Source organism: Oncorhynchus nerka, linkage group LG9b (assembly GCF_034236695.1).
Source record: "Oncorhynchus nerka isolate Pitt River linkage group LG9b, Oner_Uvic_2.0, whole genome shotgun sequence".
NCBI lineage: Eukaryota > Metazoa > Chordata > Actinopteri > Salmoniformes > Salmonidae > Oncorhynchus > Oncorhynchus nerka.
In genome coordinates this window covers 16,758,063-16,782,637 of record NC_088424.1, presented here as the reverse complement: position 1 = coordinate 16,782,637, position 24,575 = coordinate 16,758,063, and the positions used below count along the sequence as shown (strand labels likewise).

Sequence of the window (24,575 nt, the reverse complement as noted above, 5' to 3'; positions counted from 1 at the left end):
GAGCCAGGGCTGTAGGGGTTAAGATCGGGGGGCGTGAGGTAGGCCAGGGGTGTAGAGGTTGAGATCGGGGGCGTGAGGTAGGCCAGGGGTGTGTAGGGAGCCAGGGCTGTAGGGGTTGAGATCGGGCGGCGTGAGGTAGGCCAGGGGTGTGTAGGGAGCCAGGGCTGTAGGGGTTGAGATCGGGGGGCGTGAGGTAGGCCAGGGGTGTAGGGGTTGAGATCGGGGGGCGTGAGGTAGGCCAGGGGTGTAGGGGTTGAGATCGGGGGGTGTGTAGGGAGCCAGGGCTGTAGGGGTTGAGATCGGGGGGCGTGAGGTAGGCCAGGGGTGTGTAGGGAGCCAGGGCTGTAGGGGTTGGGGACGGGAGTGGAGGTGCCATTTTATTCACTCTGTGGAATACAAAGCACCCTGCATCCTGGGTTGCTGAGGAGAGGAGGGGAAGAGAAGGCAGTTCTGGAATTGTGTTCCACATGGATTCATCCTCTCTCCCTCTATCGCTCGCACTGTCTCTCTCTTCCTCTGTCTTTTTTTTATCCTCTTTCTCTGTTCTCTCTCTTTCTCTTCCGCCGCCCGCTCTCTCTCCTTCGGTCTCCACAAAGTAATTCAATCTCTCTCTGCAAACAATGGGAGCTAATGAATGTATGACACTGAGCTTGATTATGACTGCATTCATTACACATGCACATAATTGCTAGTAGTTTAGTGTGCAGATTTATTCAGAGGACAGCTGTCAATTGACAAGGCAGAGAGAATAGCTTTTTTGTTATTCAATGAGGCTCAGGCACCTGTTGCATTTTCTGATATACTGTATGTGTCTGCTTCTGTATGTGGATAATGCTCTTAATTGTATACATTCTAGTGTGTTTTGGGGGCCTGCGAGGTAATCACTGAATCAAATCAAAATTGATTTGTCTAATGCTTACTTCCCAAAAATGGATTAAAAAAATATTGAAAAATAATAACACGAGGAATAAATATAGATTAACGATAACTAGGCTATATACAGTGGGGCAAAAAAATATTTTGTCAGCCACCAATTGTGCAAGTTCTCCCACTTAAAAATATGAGAGGCCTGTAATTTTCATCATAGGTACACTTCAACTATGACAGACAAAATGGGGGAAAAAATCCAGAAAATCACATTGTAGGATTTTTTATGAATTTATTTTCAAATTATGGTGGAAAATAAGTATTTGGTCACCTACAAACAAGCAAGATTTCTGGCTCTCACAGACCTGTAACTTCTTCTTTAAGAGGCTCCTCTGTCCTCCACTCGTTACCTGTATTAATGGCACCTGTTTGAAATTGTTATCAGTATAAAAGACACCTGTCCACAACCTCAAACAGTCACACTCCAAACTCCACTATGGCCAAGACCAAAGAGCTGTCAAAGGACACCAGAAACAAAATTGTAGACCTGCACCAGGCTGGGAAGACTGAATCTGCAATAGGTAAGCAGCTTGGTTTGAAGAAATCAACTGTGGGAGCAATTATTAGGAAATGGAAGACCACTGATAATCTCCCTCGATCTGAGGCTCCATGCAAGATCTCACCCCGTGGAGTCAAAATGATCACAAGAATGGTGAGCAAAAATCCCAGAACCACACGGGGGGACCTAGTGAATGGCCTGCAGAGAGCTGGGACCAAAGTAACAAAGCCTACCATCAGTAACACACTACGCCGCTAGGGACTCAAATCCTGCAGTGCCAGACGTGTCCCCCTGCTTAAGCCATGTCCAGGCCCGTCTGAAGTTTGCTAGAGAGCATTTGGATGATCCAGAAGAAGATTGGGAGAATGTCATATGGTCAGATGAAACCATAATAGAACTTTTTGGTAAAAACTCAACTCGTCGTCTTTGAAGGACAAAGAATGCTGAGTTGCATCCAAAGAACACCATAACTACTGTGAAGCATGGGGGTGGAAACATCATGCTTTGGGGCTGTTTTTATGCAAAGGGACCAGGATGACTGATCCGTGTAAAGGAAAGAATGAATGGAGCCATGTATCATGAGATTTTGAGTGAAAACCTCCTTCCATCAGCAAGGGCATTGAAGATGAAACGTGGCTGGGTTTTCAGCATGACAATGATCCCAAAAACACCGCCCGGGCAACGAAGGAGTGGCTTCGTAAGAAGCATTTCAAGGTCCTGGAGTGGCCTAGCCAGTCTCCAGATCTCAACCCCATAGAAAATCTTTGGAGGGAGTTGAAAGTCCGTGTTGCCCAGCAACAGCCCCAAAACATCACTGCTCTAGAGGAGATCTGTATGGAGGAATGGGCCAAAATACCAGCAACAGTGTGTGAAAACCTTGTGAAGACTTACAGAAAACGTTTGACCTCTGTCATTGCCAACAAAGGGTATATAACAAAGTATTGAGAAACTTTTTTTGACCAAATACTTATTTTCCACCATAATTTGCAAATAAATTCATTAAAAATATTACAATGTGATTTTCTGGATTTTTTTTCTTTTCATTTTGTCTGTCATAGTTGAAGTGTACCTATGATGAAAATTACAGGCCTCTCTCATCTTTTTAAGTGGGAGAACTTGCACAATTGGTGGCTGACTAAATACTTGTTTGCCCCACTGCACACAGGGTACCCCAGTCGCCGTGCACGGGTGCGAGGTATTTGAGGTAGATATGTACAGTACATATAGGTAGGGGTAAAGTGACTTATACTTATTGTGATCAGATACTCCGTTCTTCTGACAATGTGTTTAGTCACAATGTCAATGTTGGCTCTGCTTTGCTACAGAAGACCATAATACATTCAGAACACTGACTTGAAGGATCTCTATGACAGACAGTGTATCCAACCTTTGCCTCATCTGTAACTAAACTCATAGATGTGGGTTGGTCATCCCATAGCTCCTGATTCTGAAGAGCGTCGGACTCGGCATATCTGCGTCCCAATTTGCACAAACCTACTCATTCATGGGTTTTTCTTTACTTTTTACTATTTTCTTTGTAGAATAATTGCAAAGACATCAAAACTATGAAATAACACACATGGAATCATGTAGTGACCCAAAAAGTGTTAAACAAATCCAAATATATTTTTGATTCTTCAAAGTATCAAAGTCCCCTTTTGTCTCTGTGACAGCTTTGCACACTCTTAGCATTCTCTCAGCCCGCTTCATGAGGTAGTCACCTGGAAAGCATTTCAATTAACAGGTGTGCCTTGTGAACTTAATTTGTGGAATGTCTTTCCTTAATGTGTTTGAGCCAATCAGTTGTGTTGTGACAAAGTAAAGGGTGGCTACTTTGAAGAATATTAAATATATTTTGATTTATTTAACACTTTTTGGTTACTACATGATGTTATATGTGTTTTATCATAGTTTTGATGTCTTCATTATTATTCTACAATGTAGAAAATAGTTAAAAAATAAAGAAAAACCCTTGAATGAGTAGGTGTGTCCAAACTTTTGACTGGTACTGTATATAGTATAGTGCACAAATTTTGACCATGCCCTGGTTAAAAGTAGTACACTATGGAGGGAATATGGTGCCATTTGTGACACTAATCTTGTATTTGCCTATCAGTGACACCGTCCTTTCTCCCTCCCTCGCTCACTCTCCGTTCTAAAAGGTTGAGGAGGATGACCTGGTGTTGACCCCTGACGGTACCAGAGAGTTCCTGACCTTTGAGATCCCTCTGAGTGACTCGGGGTCGGCCGGGTTAGGGGTCAGCGTCAAGGGCAACCGCTCCAAGGAGAACCATGCTGACCTAGGCATCTTCGTCAAGTCCATAATCAATGGAGGAGCTGCCTGCAAGGTGAGTCTTGCCCCTCTCATAAGGATTCCGATGTTCATGGTCATATAAGTAATTATGTATTTTCTGGAGTTTATATACTAATCTGCCTGTTGGCATCTTCTGTCTATCTGTTCTGATTTGACAGTGAACTTCATTGCTTTGTCTGCTATTCGTTATTCCACTGACAGTGCAGTAACCTTGGTGCCAGTCTGTTTCTTGCACTCTAGCCTACTCTCTAGGGAATTAAGTAGCCTGGGTGTCACTCGTTGTTCGGTGTGACAAGGAGTTGGCAAGATGACGCAAGCAGATCTGGGACCAGGTTAACAGCACCAGTGCTATTGCGTTGAACAGCCTGATCGTGGGTGTTCTGATTCTGCGTGTCACATGTTGTGTGAGCAGGATAGACGGCTGCGGGTCAACGACCAGCTGATAGCGGTGAACGGTGAGTCATTGATAGGCAAGACCAATCAGGAGGCCATGGAGACGCTAAGGAAGTCCATGTCGGTGGAGGGCAACAAACGCGGGACGATTCAGCTGATAGTGGCCAGGAGGGTCACCAAACGCAGTGAGGTAAGCCGTCCTCTCACCGGCTTCCACTGAATAACACACGTGTTATAATAACACACTCTGTGACCACTGACAACCCGTCACTCTGTGACCACTGACAACCCGTCACTCTGTGACCACTGACAACCCGTCACTCTGTGACCACTGACAACCCGTCACTCTGTGACCACTGACAACCCGTCACTCTGTGACCATTGACAACCCATCAGTTTGACCACTGACAACCCGTCACTCTGACCACTGACAACCCATCAGTTTGACCACTGACAACCCATCAGTTTGACCACTGACAACCAGTCACTCTGTGACCACTGACAACCCGTCACTCTGTGACCACTGACAACCCGTCACTCTGTGACCACTGACAACCCGTCACTCTGTGACCACTGACAACCCATCAGTTTGACCACTGACAACCCGTCACTCTGACCACTGACAACCCATCAGTTTGACCATTGACAACCCATCAGTTTGACCACTGACAACCAGTCACTCTGTGACCACTGACAACCCGTCACTCTGTGACCACTGACAACCCATCAGTTTGACCACTGACAACCCGTCACTCTGACCACTGACAACCCATCAGTTTGACCACTGACAACCCATCAGTTTGACCACTGACAACCAGTCACTCTGTGACCACTGACAACCCGTCACTCTGTGACCACTGACAACCCATCAGTTTGACCACTGACAACCCGTCACTCTGACCACTGACAACCCATCAGTTTGACCACTGACAACCCATCAGTTTGACCACTGACAACCCATCAGTTTGACCACTGACAACCCGTCACTCTGTGACCACTGACAACCCATCAGTTTGACCACTGACAACCCGTCACTCTGACCACTGACAACCCATCAGTTTGACCACTGACAACCCATCAGTTTGACCACTGACAACCAGTCACTCTGTGACCACTGACAACCCGTCACTCTGTGACCACTGACAACCCGTCACTCTGTGACCACTGACAACCCATCAGTTTGACCACTGACAACCCATCAGTTTGACCACTGACAACCAGTCACTCTGTGACCACTGACAACCCGTCACTCTGTGACCACTGACAACCCATCAGTTTGACCACTGACAACCCGTCACTCTGACCACTGACAACCCATCAGTTTGACCACTGACAACCCAGTCACTTTGACCACTGACAACCCGTCACTCTGTGACCACTGACAACCCATCAGTTTGACCACTGACAACCCGTCACTCTGACCACTGACAACCCATCAGTTTGACCACTGACAACCCATCAGTTTGACCACTGACAACCAGTCACTCTGTGACCACTGACAACCCATCAGTTTGACCACTGACAACCCGTCACTCTGACCACTGACAACCCATCAGTTTGACCACTGACAACCCATCAGTTTGACCACTGACAACCAGTCACTCTGTGACCACTGACAACCCGTCACTCTGTGACCACTGACAACCCATCAGTTTGACCACTGACAACCAGTCACTCTGTGACCACTGACAACCCGTCACTCTGTGACCACTGACAACCCATCAGTTTGACCACTGACAACCCGTCACTCTGACCACTGACAACCCATCAGTTTGACCACTGACAACCCATCAGTTTGACCACTGACAACCCGTCACTCTGTGACCACTGACAACCCGTCACTCTGTGACCACTGACAACCCATCAGTTTGACCACTGACAACCCGTCACTCTGTGACCACTGACAACCCATCAGTTTGACCACTGACAACCCGTCACTCTGTGACCACTGACAACCCATCAGTTTGACCACTGACAACCAGTCACTCTGTGACCACGGACAACCCGTCACTCTGTGACCACTGACAACCCATCAGTTTGACCACTGACAACCCGTCACTCTGACCACTGACAACCCATCAGTTTGACCACTGACAACCCATCAGTTTGACCACTGACAACCCGTCACTCTGTGACCACTGACAACCCATCAGTTTGACCACTGACAATCCGTCACTCTGTGACCACTGACAACCCGTCACGAAGATGCCTTGAAATTTGAAGTTTTTCCAAAAACACTTGAAACAGTTGTTCAGCTATCATTAATATACACCCTCCCACATGTAGTCCACTGACAAGCCAGGTCACGTTCTGACCACTGACAACCCATGGATGTGATTTGACCACTGACAGGTGGGTCACAGTGACCACTGACAACCCGTCCTGTGACCACTGACAACCCTCTTCCCTATTTGACCACTGACAACCCGTCACTCTAGTGACCACTGACAACCCATCAGTTTGACCACTGACAACCCGTCTCTAGCCTGACCATGACAACCCATCTAATGTGTTTGACCATTGACAACCAAGACTCTGTGACCACGGATCAACTTCTCATCTAGTGACCACTGCCCACTTTCCAGCAGTGTGTTGTTTGTACTGTGAACTGTACTGTAGGCCTCCATCCCTGCCTCTGCCTCTTGCTACGGCACATGTCAGACCTGAGATGCCCATGGCGCAGCTTGACCACTGACAACCAGAACAGGGGCTAAGGGCTGACCTGTGGAGAACCAGGGGCAGGGCTGAGCTGTGGACCAGGGGCAGGGCTGACTGTGGAGGAGCCAGGGGCTAAGGGCTGAGCTTTGACCACTGACTGTGGAAGCCAGGGGCTAAGGGCTGACCTGTGTTGCAAGCCAGGGGCTAAGGGATGAGCTGTGAGGGCTGAGCTGTTGAAGGGCTGTTTTGGAAGCCAGGGCTAAGGGCTGAGCTGTGTGTTCAGCTGTCATTAAGATACACCCTCCCAGGGCTGAGCTGTGGAGGAGCCAGGGGCTAAGGGCTTAGCTTGGAGGAGCCAGGGGCTACGGGCTGACTGTGGAGGAGCCTGCTATGGATGTGATGTGGAGAAGCCAGGGGTTAGGGCTGAGCTGTGTGTTGCAGGCTGTGCTGTGGAGGAGCCAGGGGCTAAGGGCTGAGCTGTAGCCAGGGGCAAGGGCTGAGCTGTGGAGGAGCCAGGGGCTAAGGGCTGAGCTGTGTGAGCTGTGGCAGCCTTCCCTATTTAGGGCTAGCTTTTGAGGAGCCAGGGGCTCTGGCTGTGCACCAGGAATAGGGTGAGCTGTGGAGGAGCCAGGGGCAGGGCTGTGTCTTAGCTCCATGCTGTGGGGAAGCCAGGGGCTAAGGGCTGAGCTGTGGTAGCCAGGGGCTAAGACTGAGCTGTGGAGAAACCAGGGCTAAGGGCTGAGCTGTGGAGGAGCCAGGGGCTAGGGCTAGCTGTGGAGGAGCCAGGGGCTAAGGGCTGTGCTGTTCCAGCAGGTGCTGTTGTTTGTGCTGTGGAAGCCAGGGGCTACTGCTGTGGAGGAGCCAGGGGCCAGGGCTGCCTGTGCCAGGGGCTAAGGGCTTGCTGTGGAGGAGCCAGGGGCTCAGACTGTGCTGTGGAGAAACCAGGGGAGATGCCCAGGGGCTAAGGGCAGCTGTGGAGAAGCCAGGGGCTAAGGGCTGAGCAGAAGCAGGGCAGGGGGCTAGGGGGCTGAGCTGTGGAGAAGCCAGGGGCTAAGGGCTGAGCTGTGGAGGAGCCAGGGGCTAAGGGCTGAGCTGTGGAGGAGCCAGGGGCTAAGGGCTGAGCTGTGTGTTGCAGGCTGTGCTGTGGAGGAGCCAGGGGCTAAGGGCTGAGCTGTGGAGGAGCCAGGGGCTAAGGGCTGAGCTGTGTGTTGCAGGCTGTGCTGTGGAGGAGCCAGGGGCTAAGGGCTGAGCTGTGTGTTGCAGGCTGTGCTGTGGAGAAGCCAGGGGCTAAGGGCTGAGCTGTGGAGGAGCCAGGGGCTAAGGGCTGAGCTGTGGAGGAGCCAGGGGCTAAGGGCTGTGCTGTGGAGGAGCCAGGGGCTAAGGGCTGAGCTGTGTGTTGCAGGCTGTGCTGTGGAGAAGCCAGGGGCTAAGGGCTGAGCTGTGGAGGAGCCAGGGGCTAAGGGCTGAGCTGTGGAGGAGCCAGGGGCTAAGGGCTGAGCTGTGGAGGAGCCAGGGGGGGCTGAGCTGGGCTGCTGTGGAGGAGCCAGGGCCAAGGGCTGGCTGTGTGTTGCAGCTGTGCTGTGGAGAAGCCAGGGGCTAAGGGCTGAGCTGTGTGTTGCAGGCTGTGCTGTGGAGGAGCCAGGGGCTAAGGGCTGAGCTGTGGAGGAGCCAGGGGCTAAGGGCTGAGCTGTGGAGGAGCCAGGGGCTAAGGGCTGAGCTGTGGAGGAGCCAGGGGCTAAGGGCTGAGCTGTGGAGGAGCCAGGGGCTAAGGGCTGAGCTGTGGAGAAGCCAGGGGCTAAGGGCTGAGCTGTGGAGGAGCCAGGGGCTAAGGGCTGAGCTGTGGAGGAGCCAGGGGCTAAGGGCTGTGCTGTGGAGGAGCCAGGGGCTAAGGGCTGAGCTGTGTGTTGCAGGCTGTGCTGTGGAGAAGCCAGGGGCTAAGGGCTGAGCTGTGGAGAAGCCAGGGGCTAAGGGCTGAGCTGTGGTTGCCAGGGGCTGTGCTGTGGAGAAGCCAGGGGCTAAGGGCTGTGCTGTGGAGAAACCAGGGGCTAAGGGCTGAGCTGTGGAGAAGCCAGGGGCTAAGGGCTGAGCTGTGTGTTGCAGGCTGTGCTGTGGAGAAGCCAGGGGCTAAGGGCTGAGCTGTGGAGGAGCCAGGGGCTAAGGGCTGTGCTGTGGAGGAGCCAGGGGCTAAGGGCTGTGCTGTGGAGGAGCCAGGGGCTAAGGGCTGTGCTGTGGAGGAGCCAGGGGCTAAGGGCTGTGCTGTGGAGGAGCCAGGGGCTAAGGGCTGTGCTGTGGAGGAGCCAGGGGCTAAGGGCTGTGCTGTGGAGGAGCCAGGGGCTAAGGGCTGTGCTGTGGAGGAGCCAGGGGCTAAGGGCTGAGCTGTGGAGGAACCAGGGGCTAAGGGCTGTGCTGTGGAGAAACCAGGGGCTAAGGGCTGAGCTGTGGAGAAACCAGGGGCTAAGGGCTGAGCTGTGGAGAAGCCAGGGGCTAAGGGCTGAGCTGTGGAGAAGCCAGGGGCTAAGGGCTGAGCTGTGGAGAAGCCAGGGGCTAAGGGCTGAGCTGTGGAGGAGCCAGGGGCTAAGGGCTGAGCTGTGGAGGAGCCAGGGGCTAAGGGCTGAGCTGTGGAGGAGCCAGGGGCTAAGGGCTGAGCTGTGGAGGAGCCAGGGGCTAAGGGCTGTGCTGTGGAGAAACCAGGGGCTAAGGGCTGAGCTGTGGAGAAGCCAGGGGCTAAGGGCTGAGCTGTGGAGGAGCCAGGGGCTAAGGGCTGTGCTGTGGAGGAGCCAGGGGCTGAGGGCTGAGCTGTGTGTTGCAGGCTGTGCTGTGGAGAAGCCAGGGGCTAAGGGCTGAGCTGTGGAGAAGCCAGGGGCTAAGGGCTGAGCTGTGGAGAAGCCAGGGGCTAAGGGCTGTGCTGTGGAGAAACCAGGGGCTAAGGGCTGAGCTGTGTGTTGCAGGCTGTGCTGTGGAGAAGCCAGGGGCTAAGGGCTGAGCTGTGGAGGAGCCAGGGGCTAAGGGCTGTGCTGTGGAGGAGCCAGGGGCTAAGGGCTGTGCTGTGGAGGAGCCAGGGGCTAAGGGCTGAGCTGTGTGTTGCAGGCTGTGCTGTGGAGGAGCCAGAGGCTAAGGGCTGAGCTGTGTGTTGCAGTCTGTGCTGTGGAGGAGCCAGGGGCTAAGGGCTGAGCTGTGGAGGAGCCAGGGGCTAAGGGCTGAGCTGTGTGTTGCAGTCTGTGCTGTGGAGGAGCCAGGGGCTAAGGGCTGAGCTGTGGAGGAGCCAGGGGCTAAAGGGCTGAGCTGTGTGTTGCAGTCTGTGCTGTGGAGGAGCCAGGGGCTAAGGGCTGAGCTGTGTGTTGCAGTCTGTGCTGTGGAGGAGCCAGGGGCTAAGGGCTAAGCTGTGTGTTGCAGGCTGTGCTGTGGAGGAGCCAGAGGCTAAGGGCTGAGCTGTGTGTTGCAGTCTGTGCTGTGGAGGAGCCAGGGGCTAAGGGCTGAGCTGTGTGTTGCAGTCTGTGCTGTGGAGGAGCCAGGGGCTAAGGGCTGAGCTGTGTGTTGCAGACTGTGCTGTGGAGGAGCCAGGGGCTAAGGGCTGAGCTGTGTGTTGCAGGCTGTGCTGTGGAGGAGCCAGGGGCTAAGGGCTGAGCTGTGTGTTGCAGTCTGTGCTGTGGAGGAGCCAGGGGCTAAGGGCTGAGCTGTGTGTTGCAGGCTGTGCTGTGGAGGAGCCAGAGGCTAAGGGCTGAGCTGTGTGTTGCAGTCGGGGCAGGCTGTGCTGTGGAGAAGCCAGGGGCTAAGGGCTGAGCTGTGGAGAAGCCAGGGGCTAAGGGCTGAGCTGTGGAGAAGCCAGGGGCTAAGGGCTGAGCTGTGGAGAAGCCAGGGGCTAAGGGCTGAGCTGTGGAGAAGCCAGGGGCTAAGGGCTGTGCTGTGGAGAAGCCAGGGGCTAAGGGCTGTGCTGTGGAGAAGCCAGGGGCTAAGGGCTGAGCTGTGGAGGAGCCAGGGGCTAAGGGCTGTGCTGTGGAGGAGCCAGGGGCTAAGGGCTGTGCTGTGGAGGAGCCAGGGGCTAAGGGCTGAGCTGTGTGTTGCAGGCTGTGCTGTGGAGGAGCCAGAGGCTAAGGGCTGAGCTGTGGAGGAGCCAGGGGCTAAGGGCTGAGCTGTGGAGGAGCCAGGGGCTAAGGGCTGAGCTGTGGAGGAGCCAGGGGCTAAGGGCTGAGCTGTGGAGGAGCCAGGGGCTAAGGGCTGAGCTGTGGAGGAGCCAGGGGCTAAGGGCTGAGCTGTGTGTTGCAGTCTGTGCTGTGGAGGAGCCAGGGGCTAAGGGCTGAGCTGTGTGTTGCAGTCTGTGCTGTGGAAGAGCCAGGGGCTAAGGGCTGAGCTGTGTGTTGCAGTCGGGGCAGGCTGTGCTGTGGAGAAGCCAGGGGCTAAGGGCTGAGCTGTGGAGGAGCCAGAGGCTAAGGGCTGAGCTGTGTGTTGCAGTCGGGGCAGGCTGTGCTGTGGAGGAGCCAGAGGTGAGAGCAGAGAGCACTGGCCTTGAGTGAGGTACAGACACACAGGGGAGACTGATCGATATCTGTCACAGATACAGCTGAAAGGATGGCTTGGACTAGAACAGTATGGTTCTAGGTGTCTATGTAGAAGAGGAATTATACTTCATTGATCCATTTCCCTCGCGGTCCACAGAGTATGTGATGTACAGTGTCTTCAGAATGTTTCGGTACCCCTTGACTTATTCCACATTCTGTTGTTACAGCCTGTATTCAAATGGGATTAAAAATATTTTTTTCTCACCCAACTACACACAATACCCATAATGACTGTCCAAACGGCAAGTTACAAGTGATCAAATCAGATTAGTGTGTGTTCAGACAGCAGTCATTTGCTGGCATGGCTATGTTAGTTGTTATAGTAACAACAGGTGTGTGTGCAGTGGTGTAGGCTGATCGGTGTTGGTTAGGGGTGTCAAACTCATTCCACGGAGGGCCTAGTGTCTGCTGGTTTTAGTTTTTTTCCTTTCAATGAAGACCTAGACAACCAGGTGAGAGGAGTGCCTCACTCATTATTGACCTTAATTCATCAATGCCGTGCAAGGGAGGAGCGAAAACCCGCAGAACTCCTTGGAAAGAGTTTGACACTTGGCGCTCGTGGTTCCTGTCACTCAGAAGTTAAGTAGCAGGCGACGGTGACAGCATCACCTGCCATGGACGTTCCCCAGTTGCTTTGAAGGTTCAAAATCATTGTGTGAGAACACTTTTTTAAAGCCTCAAAGGACAAGAAGATCCAACTTTCAAAACATGTCCTTTTTGGCTAGCCACAGCAGTCAACTTGCCTAGGGTTTCCCCAAACTCGGTCCTGTACGTCTGCAGTGTACAGCATTTTCACATTATTATAATGTATTCAAGTTCTTGTCGAAGTTGGTTGTTGATCATTTCTAGACAGACATTTTCAAGTCTTGCCATAGCATTTTAAGCTGATTTTAAGTCAAACTGTAACTAGGCCACTCAGTAACATTCACTGTCTTCTTGGTAAGCAACTCCAGTGTATATTTGGCCTGGTGTTTTAGGTTACCTATGTGTCTGGCTAGACTTTAAACTCTCCTTCCATACTCACATTAAGCATCTCCATTCCAAAATTAAATCTAGAATTGGCTTCCTATTTCGCAACAAAACATCCTTCACTCATTCTGCCAAACATACCCTCGTAAAACTGACCATCCTACCGATCCTTGACTTTGGCGATGTCATTTACAAAATATCCTCCAACACTCTACTCAGCAAACTGGATGCAGTCTATCACAGTGCCATCCGGTTTGTCACCAAAGCCCCATATACTAAAAATCACTGAAGCCGGAGACTCGTATGTCCCTCTAACTTTTTCCACCAGCTGTCAGAGCAGCTTACAGATCACTGCACCTGTACATAGCCCATCCAACTACCTCATCCCCATACTGTATTTATTTATTTATTTATCTTGCTCCTTTGCACCCCAGTATCTCTTCTTGCACATTCATCTTCTGCACATCTATCACTCCAGTGTTTAATTGGTATGTATTAATTACTTCACCACTATGGCCTATTTATTGCCTTACCTCCCTTATCTTACTTAATTTGCACACACTGTATATAGACTTTTTCTACTGTGTTATTGACTGTTTGTTTGTTCCATGTGTAACTCCGTGTTGTTGTATGTGTCAAACTACTTTGCTTAATCTTGACCAGGTCGCGGTTATAAATGAGAACTTGTTCTCAACTTGCCTACCTGGTTAAATAAAGGTCAAATAAAAAATAGGTTATTGTCCTACTGAAAGGTGAATTTGTCTTCCAGTGTCTGTTGGAAAGCAGACTAAACCAAGTTATCCTCTAGGGTTTTGTCTGTGCTTAGCTCTATTCAGTTTATTTTTATAGAAAAAAAACTCCCCAGTCCTTGCTGTTGACAAGTATATTCATAACATGATGCAGCCACCACCAGGCTTGAACATATGAAGCATTGTGTGCAGTGAGTGTTGGATTTGCACCAAACATAACGCTTTGTATTCAGGATATGAAGTTAATTTCTTTGCCACATTTTTTGCAGTTTTACTTTGGTGACTTATTGCAAACAGGATGCATGTTTTGGAATATATTTATTCTGTACAGGATTCCTTCTTTCCACTTTGCCATTTAAGTTAGTATTGTGGAGTAAGTACAATGTTGTTGATCCATCCTCAGTTTTCTCACACAGCCATTTTTAAAGTCAATATTTGCCTTCTGGTGAAATCCCTGAGCGGTTTCCTTCATCTCCGGCAACTGAGTCAGGAAGGCCACCTGCATCTTTGTAGTGACTGGGTGCATTGATAAACCATCCGATGTCTATTAAATAACTTCAGCATGCTCAAAGGGATATTCAATGTCTGCTTGTTTTATTTCTACCCATCTACCAGTAGGTGCCCTTCTTTGTGATGCATTGGAAAACCTCCCTGGTCTTTGTAGTTGAATCTGTTTGAAATGCACTGCTTGACAGAGAGACCTTACTGATAATTGTATGTGTGGGGTACAGAGCTGTGGTAGTCATTCAAAAATCATGTTGAACACTATTATTGCACACAGAGTGAATGTATTTAGGCTTGACTGCCTATTGACCCGAGACATTTTGTATTAATTTGTCAACTTCTCTATAAACAACATTCCACTTTGACATGATGGGGTATAGTGACATATCTCAATTGAATCTATTTAAAATTCAGGCTGGAAAATACTTTCTGAAGGTGCTGTATATATAAACCACAGTAGAAGTCTACCAAGGGCACAGCCGTTCAGGTGGCACAGCCGTTCAGGTGGCACAGCCGTTCACAGCCGTTCAGGTGGCACAGCCGTTCACAGCCGTTCAGGTGGCACAGCCGTTCAGGTGGCACAGCCGTTCACAGCCGTTCAGGTGGCACAGCCGTTCAGGTGGCACAGCCGTTCACAGCCGTTCAGGTGGCACAGCCGTTCACAGCCGTTCAGGTGGCACAGCCGTTCAGGTGGCACAGCCGTTCAGGTGGCACAACCGTTCAGGTGGCACAGCCGTTCAGGTGGCACAGCCGTTCAGGTGGCACAGCTTCATGGACAGGTGGTGGTCCTTTCACTCATCACCTCACACCATCCCTCGCTTTCCTCGACATCTCCTCCTGAGATTACTTCTTTTAGGATAGTAATCAAACCTTATTCTGAATCTGAACTAATACTTCCTCAATGGGCTATTCCGACAGATTCTTCCCTCATCACAATTCAGACCCGATGGAGTTCAGCCCTGCACCAGTTTAATTATAGGACTGAATATGCAGTGGGTAGAGTGGTGATTTGTTGACTGACCTCAGCATGGCAAATCTCCTTGGCTGTTATTAAGGCAGGCTAGATAGGCTCTCTGTTGCAGCCAGTTTCATGAACTACCCCCATTTTAAAGTAGAGGCTGACTTCCAACAGTCTGAAGCCAAATGGCCGCTCTCTTGAAATCCTTCTCCAGGTCTCCAGCCTGAGTCATTCTCACTTACCCTGGTTTTACTGGCAGTAGTCTGCTTGGTGATTGTTCAGCTGTTTCTGCACGAATAGAACGGAACCTTTCTGTATCACTCCGGTCTCGCTCTGTGTTATCACGTCTCTCAAACACCTGGGAAATGAAATGAAGGGGCTGTGGGTTGATTATTCACTGATTACATTTCCTCATGTTGTGACGCACATCTGTTGTTTGGCGATTCTTATACTAATGATAGGTTCTAAATTCTGGTGCTGATCCAGTTGGACAGAGCACACACTACCGTTCCAAAGTTTGGGGTCACTAAGAAATGTCCTTGTTTTTGAAAGAAAAGCCATTTTTGGGGGAGGGGTCCATTCAAATGACATCAAATTGATCAGAAATGCAGTGTAGACATTGTTAATGTTGTAAATTACTATTGTAGCTGGAAACGGCAGATTTATTTTATGGAATATCTACAAAGGTATCATAGGTACACCGGTCTCAACGTCAACAGTGAAGAAGCGACTCCGGGATGCTGGCCTTCTAGGCAGAATTGCAAAGAAAAAGCCTTATCTCAGACTGGCCAATAAAAAGTAAAGATTAAGATGGGCAAAAGAACACACAGACACTGGACAGAAGAACTCTGCCTAGAAGACCAGCATCTCGGAGTCGCCTCTTACCTGTCGATGTTGAGACTGGTGTTTTGCGGGTACTATTTAATGAAGCTGCCATTTGACTTGTGAGGCGTCTATTTCTCAAACTAGACACTCTAATGAACCTCCTACGCCTCTTTCGGTTCTGGTTAGAGCCAGTTTGAGCTGTTTTATGAAGGGAGTAGTACACAGTGTTGTACGAGATCTTCAGTTTCTTGGCAATTTCTTGCATGGAATAGCCTTAATTTCTCAGGACGAGAATAGACTGACGAGTTTCAGAAGAAAGTGCTTTGTTTCTGGCCATTTTGAGCCTGTAATCGAACCCACAAATGCTGATGCCGCAGATACTCCGCTAGTCTTAAAAAGGCCAGTTTTAATGCTTCTTTAATTAGTTCAACAGTTTTCAGCTGTGCTAACATGATTGCAAAAAAAGAGTAATGAATTAGCCTTTTAAAATGATAAACTTGGATTAGCTAACACAACATGCCATATGGAACCCAGGAGTGATGGTTGCTGATAATGGGCCTCTGTACGCCTATGTAGATATTCCATAAAAAATCTGCAGTTTCCAGCTACAATAGTCATTTACAACATAAACAATGTCTACACTGTATTTCTGATCAATTTTATGTTAATGGACAAAAAATGTGCCTTTCTTTCAAAAACAAGGACATTTTAAATGACCCCAAACTTTTGAACGGTAGTGTACATCTCTCTCTCCCTCCCTCTCTACCACACCTGCTGTCTCGACCTCTGAATGCTCGACTATGATAAGCCAACTGACATTTACTCCTGAGTTGCTGATCTGGTGCACCCTCTACAACCACTGTGATTATTATTTGACCCTGCTGGTCATCTATGAATGTTTGAACATCTTGAACAACGGTCTTTTCTTAATGGCCATGTACTGCTATAATCTCCCCCCCGACACAACCAGAAGAGGACTGGCCACCACTCAGAGCCTGGTTCCTTCCTAGGTTCCTACCATCTAGGGAGTTTTTCCTAGCCACTGTGCATCTGCATTGTTTGCTCTTTGGGGTTCTAGTCTGGGTTTCTGTATTAGCACTTTGTGACATCTGCTGATGTAAAAAGGGCTTTATAAATACATTTGATATGATTTGACAACTAAAACAAGCCCATATTTATAATATCTGACTAGGCGGAGTCATCTCCTTGTATGTCTAAGATAAACAGTCATTCTCTGTTGCTGGGCAAGAATTGATCCTCTAATGGTGGTGTTGTGGCCCAGCCTGAGCCCAGAACCTTCTTGGTCAGGGATGTGTGTTTTGTGAGAAGTATTCAGTTAGTGTTGTTAGGTGGGCCCCTTTGGCCCCTCTTGTTTTTCTTCTCTCTTCAACTGTTATCCTCACGATGTTGTCCCGCGATGTTGAGTTCCACATCGCTCCTTGCCCTAGTTCCACAGAGACTAGGCTAGTTTATCAGGAGCTGAGACTCAACTGTTGCCCTTTACCTACTTCCTTAGAAATAATCATACACAGAAATGCAAGAACATGTCTGGACGGACGGACGGACACTTTCTGTCCTTCCCCTTGTCTCTGCAACAATGCACACATCCTAACCAATAACAGGTTATTGCTACTAAGAAGCTGCTTATGCAGATAAACGGGCTCATGTCATTCAAATGGGCTCAAGTAAGTTTCCAACACCACTAAAGGGTTGGTTTTCCCAGACCCAAATTCTGGACAAAACAAATGCTATTTCAATGGAGAATCTCCATTGAGAAGACTTCTTAGTCTTGGACTAGGCATAATTGCTCAAGGAAGCAGTGCCTATACTTCAAATCAATGATATAGGAGATTCTAAGTGCAAACAATAGAGATCCATCCACACCATAGAGATCCTGTCATTTCTACTGATACGATGGAATTCTATGGTCCATATACATTTAACCCCACTTCCTCCTCAGTCATGTGTGTTTAAAGGTGACATAGTCAGCAAATGGCCTGTTTGTCCATTAAACAGCAGTGTGTCCGATAGACACCCGGAGGGAAATGTCACTGTGCTGCTGCTCTCCTGTGGGGGGAATGTTGACATCCGGTGTCTTAACTGCTATTGGAAATCCATGGTCATTTATCTCGCTAGCCGTGGTTGTGGTGGTGCTGCGGCGAATGTTAGCACCAGGCTAGCCTGCCTCTACCGGTCTGCCTGTCCCTCACGGAGGGGCTTATTGTTATCTATAAATTAAACTGTCATTGTTGCTGCTATCCTACTGTGAGCGTGAAAGGGCAATAATGGGGTTGTGGCATTGAGCTAGTTCAAACTCTATAAAGATTTAAGATTCAAGATTTAATCCCAATGTACCAAAGGGAGAATTTCGTCTCATACGACACCTTCCCACTATAATAAGGATTGTTTCTTCCAATATGTCATGTATTGACTGTACCTGTCTTCTCACCCATCTGTATGTAGCTGGAGGCCCCTGGGAGCCCCCTGGGACCGGAGCAGACCCTCCTGAACTGCTCCCTGCTGGACGACAGGGAGCGTCGTATCTCCCACTCCCTGTATGGAGGCATAGAGGGCCTGGACGACAACCTGATGCCACAGCAGGCTCTGATGGGCAGGATGATGGGTGAGTCAGGTGACCCCATAGATACAGATGGAGGACTCTAGATGGATACAACCCGTTTTAGCATGGACATTGGCGAAGTTGAGTCTTATGTCTTACTCTATGGGTGACTCACTATATCAGGGGTAGGCAACTAGATTAGGCCGCGGGACATTTTTGCAGGAGCGGATGGTCCGGGCGCAACATAATTATAGTAATTTGTACACTGCAAATTGACCACAACTAAGCCCAAAAGGAGATTTGTATTTGAAAATAACAATAATTTCATACCTTGAATACAGTGAGACACGATCGTGTCGATTCGTGGAAATACTTTCTTAAATAAAACACTTTTTTTTTGCTCAATTCCTGGTGATTTAAGTCTTCTTTTTTTTACCCAAAAGTAAAATGGCCCCCAATTTTGTTTTACTAAAAACTTTGGGGTGGCCCCAAAAAATCACTCGCTGAATGGTTCTGGGCCTAAACTAAGAAGACACCATTTCTGATGACTCCTACTGATAAAAAGTATTCACTTTTAGCCATTTTATATACTAGAGAAGGTGGACCGTGAGTGGACTGGAATAGGTGCACCACTACCTCGTGTTGTAACATCTGGCCTAGCAGCTGGCTGGTTGCCATCTCAATTCTATGATTGATTGAATCTCTGCCGCTCAGTCGTGGCCGGACCGTTAAAATCCTTGTCTTCCCGTCAAACAGCCTGCCTGCCATCCTGTCTCGCTGTCTGTCAGACCAAGGCCCTCACACACACGGACACACACACACACACACACACACACACACACACACACACACACCTGGTCTTCTCTCTTGGGGTCGGCCTGAGGCGCTGTCAGAGCAGGCAAAGTCATGGATTCACAGAGCACACACACACACACACACGCACCACTGAATCAATCAGAAGGTGCACTGCACCATACAAGGGCCCCTGAGCTGTAAATCATACTCAACCTTTTCCTTGACATTTTCCGAGACATTAGGATCAGCTGAAAGTTGAATGGAAACTCAAAGCACAGTCAGTTACGCCATTTCCTGTGTTGACAAACCTAATCGTCGCAGATCAAATAATCCACTGTGAAAACAGACGTGGACCGCAGGGGAAGGTGCTACTTTCTCTATTACAGTAAACCGATTGTTGTTCTTACATTGCCATCACACTCATCTATATAGGTAGCGTATGAGACCCATTCATACGTTGTTACATCACTCGGCGTCCATCCACTTCCTTGATCAGTGTTTCACTGTGAACCTATTGCAGGATACCAACATATTGACACAGTCTAATGTATCCTAAGCAGGATTGTTGTTGCACTGTCAGCCCATTTTAACATCAGAACAATGGCCTGAATGTAATCTTTAGAGACAGAGCGTGTAACTGTTGACGTCACAGGATTAAAGTGTCACAAAATGTTCATTGTGAACCATTTAACAACAGCTTGACGGTTGTGTCTTAGATTTGCATCTTGGTTTTGCGTGACTCACTTGTGTGCCTTCATTTCGAGTCATTCTGGTGAGAAAAATCCCCAAATCCCATGGTTCATAGCACGCTGAGTTTATTTCTTCATTATGTCTTTGCATACCTAGAGAACTCAAAGCAGTTAGGAATTTTCTGTCAGGCTGTGTGTCAATGTCAGATTCAAAGTGGTTGGAATAAAGTTAAAGCCGTTTATAAACAGTATTGGGTAGTAACAAATTACATGCAACAGGGATTACCTAATTGTAATCAGCTCGGATGAATTAAAAAAAAAATAAACAGCTGATTACGTTTAGTATTACTTCAACTAATATCAATAAGAACATTTGATACCACTTTGTCAGCCTTGCTGTCATTTCGCACACCCTCAGGACGTCTCACATGCACTCAACTCTGCAAAATGTTGTCTAGTTGATCGCCCTCAAGGGTGGATGGCTTCTTTTTGGATTCCAGTTGATTGAATGAGTAGGTAAGGCTGCCAAACCATTTCAACCTGGCCCACTGGTCAGTCATACAGTTGTCTGGACTCCATAGACTTCTGCCTACTGCTTTGTTGCGTATTTACAGTGCACTTTCTGATTGCGCAAAACCGTGAATGTGGGAAAAACAGTTATAACAGTTGTTAATGTTGAAAAGACGATGCTTCTCTGTAGGTTGACATTTTATTCATCAACTCTTATATTGAACGAAGGGGCACTCATGTCAGCCATTCACTGTGAGTGCATAGGCCTATACATGACATGTACGGTTAGATATAGGCCTATACATGACATGTACGGTTAGATATAGGCCTATACATGACATGTGCTGTTAGATATAGGCCTATACATGACATGTGCTGTTAGATATAGGCCTATACATGACATGTGCTGTTAGATATAGGCCTATACATGACATGTACGGTTAGATATAGGCCTATACATGTCATGTACGGTTAGATATAGGCCTATACATGTCATGTACGGTTAGATATAGGCCTATACATGACATGTGCTGTTAGATATAGGCCTATACATGACATGTGCTGTTAGATATAGGCCTATACATGTCATGTACGGTTAGATATAGGCCTATACATGAAATGTACGGTTAGATATAGGCCTATACATGACATGTACGGTTAGATATAGGCCTATACATGACATGTACGGTTAGATATAGGCCTATACATGACATGTGCTGTTAGATATAGGCCTATACATGACATGTGCTGTTAGATATAGGCCTATACATGACATGTGCTGTTAGATATAGGCCTATACATGACATGTGCTGTTAGATATAGGCCTATACATGACATGTGCTGTTAGATATAGGCCTATACATGACATGTACGGTTAGATATAGGCCTATACATGACATGTGCTGTTAGATATAGGCCTATACATGACATGTACGGTTAGATATAGGCCTATACATGAAATGTACGGTTAGATATAGGCCTGTCAATTACATGGCAAACGATCAGCAATAATTAGGCTACATTTAGAGTTAAATACCTCAGGTGGTGAATTAGTCCCACATGAATTATCTTAATGTGATATTTCTAAATGTGATGTCTCTAAATAAAATGTACAAAAAACGGAGCTTTCATTACTCTGACGTTCTTTCTTGCACTGTACCCAATGATTTATGAAAACTCACTTGATAGGTCGATGTCCTGGTTGTGTGGTTTTACAGACCTGTTTAATGCATTATGTACACACTTCATGAGAACACTTATGTATTCTATGTACATATGTATGTACATTGTAATATTTGGTAACATGTTTATTTTCCCTCAACTCCAACCTCATCTGATGCGTAATACAGATGTGGGTAGAGCAATGTCAACATGAGGGGTGCAAATGACAAACAATCACAACAGCTCTGATGCGTGAAGTCTGATAAAGAGCAGTGATACTAGCAAGAGCAGTGTGCGGGTTTCTTCTTTTTTTCTCATGTGCCTGGGTGTTCAAAGTCATTACGTTACTCGTTTTATGAGTAATCCGGAGGATTACGTTACTGGTTACTTTATTTTTCATGTAACTGTAATCAGTAACTAATTACAAGTAATCCCGCCCAACCCTGTTTATAAACCAGTATTTAATTCACTGGCGTCTTTTAACAGAGGATGAAGAACCGTGTTTGAATTCCAAATGGCACCCTATTCCCAAAAGTAGTGCACTATCAAGGGAATAGGGTACAATTTGAGGAACAGACAGCGAATAAAATGTTTTCAATGTAGTTCAACTATTCCCCTCCGTTACCCTTTCAAATCCCTCTCCTCCCACAGTGCTTATGAACTATTAAAGGGATACTTCACCCAAATTACTATCACTTAATAATTAAGCTTTCCCTAAAATAATTTTGGAAGACACCTTTATCATGATCTGTTGTGTAGACTAACTTGGATGTCATGGCAAAATGTACATTTCATCATAAAGAGACATACCCAAAATGTAACTGCTGTTCGTGTGTAATTACCTGATTCTGACGTGCCAAAACCTGGTATGTTTGGAAAGAAGACATCTGGGAGGAAATGATCAGGAGATAGATAGGAGTTACATAGTTCAGAATACACAAGATCAGGGTTATTTTGAAAGTAATCTTTCATTGACAAGCTTTAAGAAAATTATTGATTCCCAGAGCTGGAAACACATCAGAGGGCTTCCACAACATGTGAACAATATCAGAAAAAATGGGATTGATAGACCTAACAACTAGAAATGGGATTGATAGACCTAACAACTAGAAATGGGATTGATTGACCTAACAACTAGAAAATGGGATTGATTGACCTAACAACTAGAAATGGGATTGATTGACCTAACAACTAGAAATGGGATTGATAGACCTAACAACTAGAAATGGGATTGATAGACCTAACAACTAGAAATGGGATTGATTGACCTAACAACTAGAAAATGGGATTGATTGACCTAACAACTAGAAATGGGATTGATTGACCTAACAACTAGAAATGGGATTGATTGACCTAACAACTAGAAATGGGATTGATAGACCTAACACATGATGTTGTAGTAAGTGGTGTCAGGTGTGGTCACAGGACGTTTCCAAGTGTCCCTAAACCTCTCCAAAGTGACATATGTCTGTAAATTAGGTCATTCCAGTGCTATTACATATTTGCAATCCCTAAATGCTATTTGTTCAGTATAAAAACACAATTTTTACCATGTCAACCTCATTGTGGTGGTGTTATGGGTTATCCAGGGTACATTCAAGTGTCCTTTCAACCTCACCAAATGTGTCCGAATGTGGTAATTGCACACTGGATTTGGCTAAAAGTTATTGTTCACTATAAAAAAAACTACATCTCTACAACACCGACCTCTCTCAAACATTGTGGTGGTGTCGTGGGACATACCGGGGATATCCAAGTGTTTTCATCATATTTTGTCATGCGCAAAGATAGTCACTGGATGGACATTCGATGTTGCCGTTAAGTCACACTGTTATCATCAGATAACAGATAACATCCAGCAATAGGCTAGATTTGTTCCTACCAACCTAAGGATTCATTTCATACCAAATCTTGTGGCTATAGCTCCAAATCGAAGCTTACCGTGTAAGATGTTTGGTGAAAATGTTGTGTTAAATGAACATTTTAACTCTCAGGCCTGGTGACCAATACCGGTAGGTCACAGGCAGACAAATAAGACATCCTCATGAGCTGTGGAGTCCCGGCTTTCAGTGTGAATCAACGTATTCCGTGTTTATTTTGATTATGCTTCACGACACTAACCAAAATGTAGGTGGCAGCCATCTTGAAGTGAGGTCATTGGCTTGGCCTGCCCTTATACATTTGTATGCACATATATGGTAGTAAGTCACACCAATGATTTTAAGGCGCAGATCGATAGCCAAGATACTCCACTTTCCGCAGACACCCTGCTTTTCCAGATAGGGGCTACTGTTCTCATACCAGATTGAAATGAATTTTAAAAATCTATTAAGAGTCCCCAAATATGGGGACTTTACATTTAAGGGGTTTTAAACAGTATCTGTCACACTTCGTCTCCTATCCAATGTCTTTCCATGGAATAGATTCAGACAGGGAGTTATTTTGAGATCAAATGAGCTTGGCACAGTTATACCTATCCCTCTCCTAGTCGTACCATCACTCCTGGTCACAGAGAAAACAAAGTATCCGTTCTGTCTATTAGATTACACGTACAAGTGTGGTACTAGACAGGGCATTACTAACCATTTCATATGTCATAGATTCAGTTTTGTAACCAAATGTTTTATTAGACGATGTTAGTGTGGTGCTACATTACTATACTGTATATCAATTCATGTGAATTGTAAAGCCGACGTCAACTGTAACCGTGGAGATTAAAAATGTCAGACGATAATTAATCACCAGGCTGAACATGTCGGCTGAACATGTTCTTTTCATTCATCTCTATGATTGCGGTTAGAGTTACGTTGTTGGACTAGTCCCTCTCAGTGGTGTAATAAGCCATTTACTCATGAGATTTGGCAATACGGATTTCCGTCTAGGTACCAATATATATGGTACCATCTAGCTCTGGCAACATCATCGTTGGAATGGTCCCCTCCAGTGGTTTTCACATTCACCTCTTTATATGAATGGATATTTCCAATCCCCACGTTGTAGGCTGCTATTCCTCCTTTCAGAGTCCTCTCTCTGTTCCAGTTGAACTTTTCCTTTATCTTATACGGCGAATTCAATGAGATACCCAGTGGCTTCTTCAAGATGTTCCTCACTGTCCCATTCCCCCTTAGGATTCAGGTGTTCTCCACCGCTTGGGGTAATGTCAATGTGCACAAGCCCAGAGACCCATTCCATAGTCGTCCCCCCCCCCCCCCCCCCCCAGCCTGGTTTGGGGGTTCGTGGGGGGGTCCGTGGCCCTTATTGCTCTCCCACCCACTATAGCTGGGTGTATATCACACTTTATCGACGATGTCCTTGTACTTCGTCATGTCATCCACATCTTCCCTTGCCATTTTGCCAGATGCATCCTCCCCTGCAGTGTGGTGGTTTGCTCCTGCTGTCTCCCTTGAGGCACCAGTTGTTTCAACCAGCATAAACCACCCTAAGGCTCTGTACAACAAAGGCAGAGATGAGATATGGCTGACTTCTTCATTCAGTCGCACGGCTTTCT

General features: G+C 47.4%; 1 protein-coding gene across 4 annotated transcripts in view; it reads left to right on the top strand.

Moving 5' to 3' along the window:
• Window positions 1-24,575, top strand: part of LOC115114349 (partitioning defective 3 homolog) — a 261,780-nt gene that overhangs the window by 153,704 nt on the left and 83,501 nt on the right. For all 4 annotated transcript variants that reach the window (XM_029642505.2, XM_029642503.2, XM_029642504.2 and 1 more), the window contains 3 exons: window positions 3,589-3,774; window positions 4,153-4,323; window positions 17,816-17,975. In XM_029642505.2, the coding sequence (XP_029498365.1) occupies window positions 3,589-3,774; window positions 4,153-4,323; window positions 17,816-17,975 (517 nt within the window). The remainder of the gene's footprint in view (window positions 1-3,588; window positions 3,775-4,152; window positions 4,324-17,815; window positions 17,976-24,575) is intronic.